At 47.6% G+C, this 6,233-nt stretch overlaps 1 protein-coding gene across 1 annotated transcript; it reads left to right on the top strand.

The window, feature by feature from the left end:
* Positions 1-5,816: 5,816 nt before the first annotated feature.
* On the top strand, positions 5,817-6,212 carry LOC145389869 (uncharacterized). Its single transcript, XM_080264997.1, has one exon. It carries the CDS (start codon positions 5,817-5,819, stop codon positions 6,210-6,212), a length of 396 nt encoding a protein of 131 aa, XP_080121123.1.
* The last annotated feature ends 21 nt before the right edge of the window (positions 6,213-6,233 follow it).

Raw genomic sequence — 6,233 nt, 5'->3', positions numbered from 1 at the left:
GTGCCACTAAACATCATATCAAGAACACAGAAACTTAAACATCAAAGGATACTGAACAAAGCTCTAAGGTTTGTATATAACGATCGTTACTACCCTTACGATCACACTACCATCCAGCTACATAACAACTGCAAGCTAAATCCATTAAACCTAAGAGTACACAAAAGAGCAACTAAAATATGGACAAACACTGGAAGAGTGCGCCGGGAGTATTGAACAATTTATCAACGGAGTAATATAGGCGGACGCACCAGTGGTTCCCTCAGCTCCCTGCATAATTTGCCATAGAAGATCCAGACCCCTTATACACAGCCTGAAAAAGAAAGAAAAGTACATTAATGAACAGAAATATAAGCACCAAACCCTCCTACTCCACTAATCCCCACACCGTAAATCCCTAGCCCGTTTAATCCCCCACCACCCCGCGATAATTCCCGCCAGTTTAATACCCCACCACCCCGCTATATAACCCCCGCTACACCGCCTACACTACCGCACTCCTTTCCCGTCTTCACTACCGCCTTCCTTTCCTCCCTCTACCTTACCCTCCCTTACCCTTGCCTATCCCATCCTCCCCCAAGAACCCGTTAGGCCACCACCCCCACCTCTTACCCTACCACCCCTACCAATACCCCAGACCCCGAGGCTATAAACTTGTTAGCCTCAGATCTCCCCTCCTGGGAAAAAAAAAAAAAAAAAAAAAAAAAAAAAAAAATTAGGTGTAACCGAGACCAAAAAGTGGAATCGGCCCACCAAAAATTAAAAAAAAAAAAAATTAAAAAAAAAAAAAAAAAATTAGTTTTAACCGAAACCCAAAAGGGGAATCGGCCCTCCAATATATAAAATAAAATAAAAAATAAATAAATAAATAAAAAGATGAGGTGTAACCGAGACCAATAAGTGGAATCGGCCCTCCAAATATATTTAATAAAATAATAAATAAATAAACAAATAAAAAAGATGTATGAATGTTTGTGTCAATATGAAAAATAAAATAGAATTGATAAATAAACAACATCAGATGAAAACAAAAGTGAATGCCACATTTTCACCAAACACAATACCACATATGAGGACACCTGCAAGCCATCAAGCCCTCTCTTGCACAAATAAAATATTGAGACGGGAGCAGCGAGAATCTATATATAAAATAACAAGAACATGATCAGCCACAGCAATGGGGACAGCCCCCAAACTTTCTTTCTCTGACTTTCTTTCTTCACTTCCCCCACACACTGTTTTCTTACTACTTCTTATCTTCTTTCTCTCGCTTTTCTATCCCAAGCTCTAAGTCAAGTCAAAGTGTCAAATCCAACCCTCCCCTTACCAATTCACGCCGATGTTGATCATCCAAGCCCGTGGATCATTCCTCACCCCTGTTCTCTAGCTGAGACAGACTCAGAATTCCCAAGATAGACTTTGGTCCTTTTAGGCTCGCCCAGTATTCTCTTCCCGGCAGCCGCAGCGGTAACATCTCTCCCGCTCGCTCTCGCTCTGCAAGCAGATCTCGGCGCTCAGTAGTGAAACGTGGATAGCGCAAGCTAAGACTTCTCACTGCATGCTTTTCTCCCAGCACCTTACCATTGATTACGACTTTCCCATCATTCTGCAAGTCTGTCAAAGCCCGCTCACCTTGGCTGAAAACCCTTTTTACTACTTAAGACTACCTTTATTTCTTAGATTTTACTTTGGTCCTGTTAGGCTCGCCCAGTAGAGGCTCTGGTGCGGTACGAAGCCGAACTCCGAGGCCAGTGGCATCGAGGGGACCCCGTTCTGGGGGTGGTTATAGGAAGCACTGGAATGGGTATTTTCTTTAATAGGGTTAGGGATCAGGGGTACTCCTTTGACCTTTGCAAGTGGTCACTCCCTTTAGAGGGGGGAGTTTAGGTTACAAGCCCCAGATCACAGGTAGATTGGACCAAACTAGGAGGCCTGTTAGTGGCCTCTCAGGATTTTTTCCCCATATTGAAAAATGGGTAAACTTAAAATCAAACACAGTAATCCCCAAGAAAATCAAGTTAAACTGAAATTGCTTGAAATAGTTGCTCCTCACAACATAAAAATAACAGGACTCCATGATTCAAAAGAATTCATCATCGCAACTACAGCCACAGAAGATGACACTAATAAGCTCCTGGTCTCATCCTCTTGGAAAACATCTTTACAGGACAATGGCTTCACCCCATAATCCTCTCTCCTGACCTAAAAGCCAAAAGGAAGGAGCATTATATGTGCACCAAAGTAGATGACATCATCTACTGCCACAGTGAAGAGGAGATTGTACATGAAGTCATTAAAGAAAACTCTTGGGCCAAAATCACCAAAATAACCAAATTTGGCAACAGAAACACTATGAAAATAGAATTTGATGATATCAAGATGGCAGAAAAAGCAATAGAAGGGGCTAGAAATTGTTCCATCTGTGCATCAGCAAAAATCAGATCCAGGCTGAGAAATATCTACATATCATAATGTGTATGAAGTGCTATGAAATGGACACACATAACATCAACGAATGTCCTAAACCCAAAGATTTTAAAATCTGTTCTGAATGCTCCAGTCTTGATCACACTTGGAAGAAAAGCAACTCCAACATCAAAAAGTGTATAAACTGAGAAGTAGACCACCGCACTATGGCTATGTAAATGCCCTAAAGTTAGAAAAAGAAATAGTAAAGAAAGCAATAAATACCCCCCCCCCGCCACCGTGCTGCCAGGTCTAAGCTTTGCACAAGTAACAAAACCAAACCCTAACACCCCAGCAGCTGCTATACAAAATGGATCTCCCAACGACAAGTTTGCTTACTACATGCTTCTTATCATGAATGCTCACATGCACGAGCTCACACTCCTCCACCAATCTCTCACTAGCTGCCGCACCGAGCACATCTCCCAGCAGAGACGGCAAGAACCTTTCAGCGCTCTGATTGGAGGGCGTCGGATCTGTTTTCGTGATTGGAGGGCACGCGATCCGGCACTCCCCGCCATCACCTGAGGTTTTAACATCGGCGCTCCACAGTGAAACGGGGATAGCGCACCCCAAGACTTCCATAGCTGTCTCTCTTCCAGCTCATAGATCGATTTTCACGCCAACACAGCTTGTGGAAACCATTTTTTTTTTTTTTTTTTTTTTTTTTTTTTTTTTTTTTTTACCATATCAGCTGCTTTCCGGCTGCCCACTTAGAGTCCCTGCCGTAGTACGACGCCAGAACCCTGAAGGGATACCGTAGGGTATTTTACCATGAAGGGGGGCCTTAGAGGCCTGGTTATAGGAGGCGGCAAGGGTAGGCATTCTGTTAGGGCTAGGGTTAGGTGAAGTCCCTCACGGGGCAGTGTCGGGGTACTTCCTCACGACGTCCTCTAGAGGGACGGGGGAGTTAGGCCCCCCGGCACTGTAGGGAACCGCCGGATTGTAGCTGATTATTTATTTATCCTGATCGATTCCTTCTTTGTTCTTGCTTATTAGCATACATACCGATTTACATTCATACACTCAAGTATATTTAATTTCATTTGAGTATACATGTGTGTATGGGTGTATATATGTGTGTACTGCTTAGAACTAATGAACGAACGACTGAGTAAATAAATACCTCCCACATATATATATATATATATATATATATATATATATATATATATATATATATATATATATCGGCTAGATACATATATATATATATATATATATATATATATATATATCCCCCTTGTGTTTTTTTTTCTTCGCCACTTCCACCCCTCCCCAGCCGATCCACCGACTTTCCCCCCTTACCAACCCCCACTGTTACCTCCTCAGGCAATTCCCCACCCCCCAACAAAACCACCTCACCAACCACGCACCCCACCCACACAGCCGCACTGCCAACCACCTCCCGACACACGCCCAAAGCAGGACGCAAGCACACAGACCACCTTGGAAGCCTTCACACAAACCCCACAACCAGACACCACTCTTCCCAAAGACCACTTCATCTTCAAGGCAGAACACCTAAAAAATCTAGGCCGAATGCTATGCAACACAATGGTGTCTATGCTAGAACAGGTCCTCAATCGGCCCATAGATCCAAGCCCCCTCCGCTCTGCAATATCCTCAACGATCCAGAACTGGATAGAACATCCCGACCCCCACACCACTTTAGAAGACCTAACCCGAGCCACTCCCCCACAACAAACCTCATCACAGCCTCCTCCACCTCCTGCCACCTCAGACCCCACACATCAACCATGCCACAGACAACACAGCAAAACACAAACACACACCCCGAGATGCCAGAAACCGTTTCCTGTCTACCGACAGACACACCGAGAACCACAAAACAATTAAAGCCCTACCCCACCCCCCTCGCAAGTGCTCTGTGGAGAGAGGAGACCCCGCTCCAGGTCCCCCTTCCTACTTCCACCCAAACAACCTAGGGGACACCAGCAACACCGCCAACACCTCACCTCCACACCTCCCTCCGCATACTGCAGTGGAACATCCTCGGTGCCTCTGCACGCCGCTCCCTGCTAGAAGAAGTCGCACACAAGAACAGCTATCGACGTCTTCCGCCTGCGGGAGACTCTCTTAAGCAAGCACCGCCCACTGCATATGCGGGGTTTCACCCCCTTCCTACTACCCTATGTGCGTGGTGGTTCTCGAGGCTGCGCCATCCTCGTCCGAAAACACATTCCTGCAGCCGCCATCGGCCCCCTTCCAGACTGTTCTGAGGCAGAGATTCGGGGAGTGGACCTCACCCTAGCACAAGGCCACCTCAAAATATACAATGTCTACCGCTCACCCACGGTCGACCTTGAACTGAGGGAGCTACTCTCACTCTCTGCTACAGAAGAAGTCTTTGTTGGCGGAGATTTTAATGCCCACCACTTCTGCCTTAACTCCCAAAGCCCCACAAACCCCACAGGACGCCACCTAGCTACAGTCTTGGAGGAAACACCACCCATCACTCTCCTAAACGACGTTGACTCTCCAACACACCTACAAGGGGCAGGCTAGACCTCTCCCTCGTGTCGTCAACGCTAGCACGTCACTCCACTTGGGAGATCCACCCCACTCTAACCTCTGACCACCATGCCATCCTCTGCACCATCCCAATGCGCCCCACTCCCCAGACCTCCTGGCCCCCCCCCGGTGGAACACCAAGTGCGCAGACTGGGGTCTGTTCACAAACACACTAGACGACCTCATCAATAGCGATCCCTCACAGGACCTAGAGGAACATGCTGCCCAGATCATAAGTGCCTTTCAAGCAGCAGCAGGAACGGCAATTCCCACCACCACCCCCATTAAGCACCACCACAAAAACCACTGGTACTACTGCCCCAGAGTCAAAGAACATAATCACCATCTAAACAGGGCCAAAAAAGATCTACAGGGCCAACCCCACCCCCGAGGCACTTAGATATCTCCAGTCAGTCATCCAGCACTCCGTATCGCTGAGAAAAAACAGCATCAAAGAGCAGAAATGGCTGGAGTGGTGTCAGTCGCTAGGAGCACATTCTAACCTTGGCTCTATATGGAAAAAACTGAAAGCGGTCTCCAGCCCCCCCTCTACCCGGCCCCCAACTCATCCAAATCCCCGCAAAGAGGCAGAAAACCTAGCAGAGTCCTTCGCCAGACGCACCTCCCCCCACTCAACTCCCCAAATGATATCAGGCGCCGGCAGGAGGAACTCCACCAACACAGAGCCGAAATGATCCACATCCAGCCAAAACACCCCAGCCGAGTCTGATCGCCCTTTCACAACACATGAGCTGGCCCAAGCGAAGAAAAGCAGTACAGATACAGCTCCTGGCTTAGATGGAATCACTTACAGCATGCTTTCACATGCGGGCCCAGTGGCTGAGAAGGCGCTGGACCTCCTCAACCACTCTTGGACCTTAGGCCGATTGCCCTTGCAGTGGAAGCATGCTGTGATACACCCAATCCCCAAACAAAATGACCCCAATGTTCCCAGACCCATCTCTCTTCTCAGCTGCCTCGGCAAAACGGCTGAGCGCATGGTGCTCCACCGCCTCCCATGGTGCTTGCCCCCCCCTCACCACTACACTTTTGCATACACCAAAGGCAAAGGGGCCACAGACCATCTTGGCTCCTTCCTCTGTGAACTCCGAGGAAGCAAAGGACTTGCTGTCTTCATTGACCTCGAGAAGGCCTTCGAGCTTGCATGTCCTGAGGCAATCCTGGCAACACTTGGCACACAAAGGGTGTGAGGGGCCGCCTCCTTTGCTGGC

Source organism: Coenobita brevimanus, unplaced genomic scaffold, assembly GCF_032717465.1.
Source record: "Coenobita brevimanus isolate Jiangsu-jjx unplaced genomic scaffold, ASM3271746v2 jjx.HiC_scaffold_2569, whole genome shotgun sequence".
Classification (NCBI taxonomy): Eukaryota; Metazoa; Arthropoda; class Malacostraca; order Decapoda; family Coenobitidae; genus Coenobita; species Coenobita brevimanus.
The sequence above is the reverse complement of the archived record's forward strand: the minus strand, read 5'-3'. Positions and strand labels throughout refer to the sequence as shown.

Excerpts from the sequence above, each read along its gene's own strand:
- LOC145389869 (XM_080264997.1), top strand. The coding sequence starts at position 5,817 with ATGCTTTCACATGCGGGCCCAGTGGCTGAGAAGGCGCTGGACCTCCTC.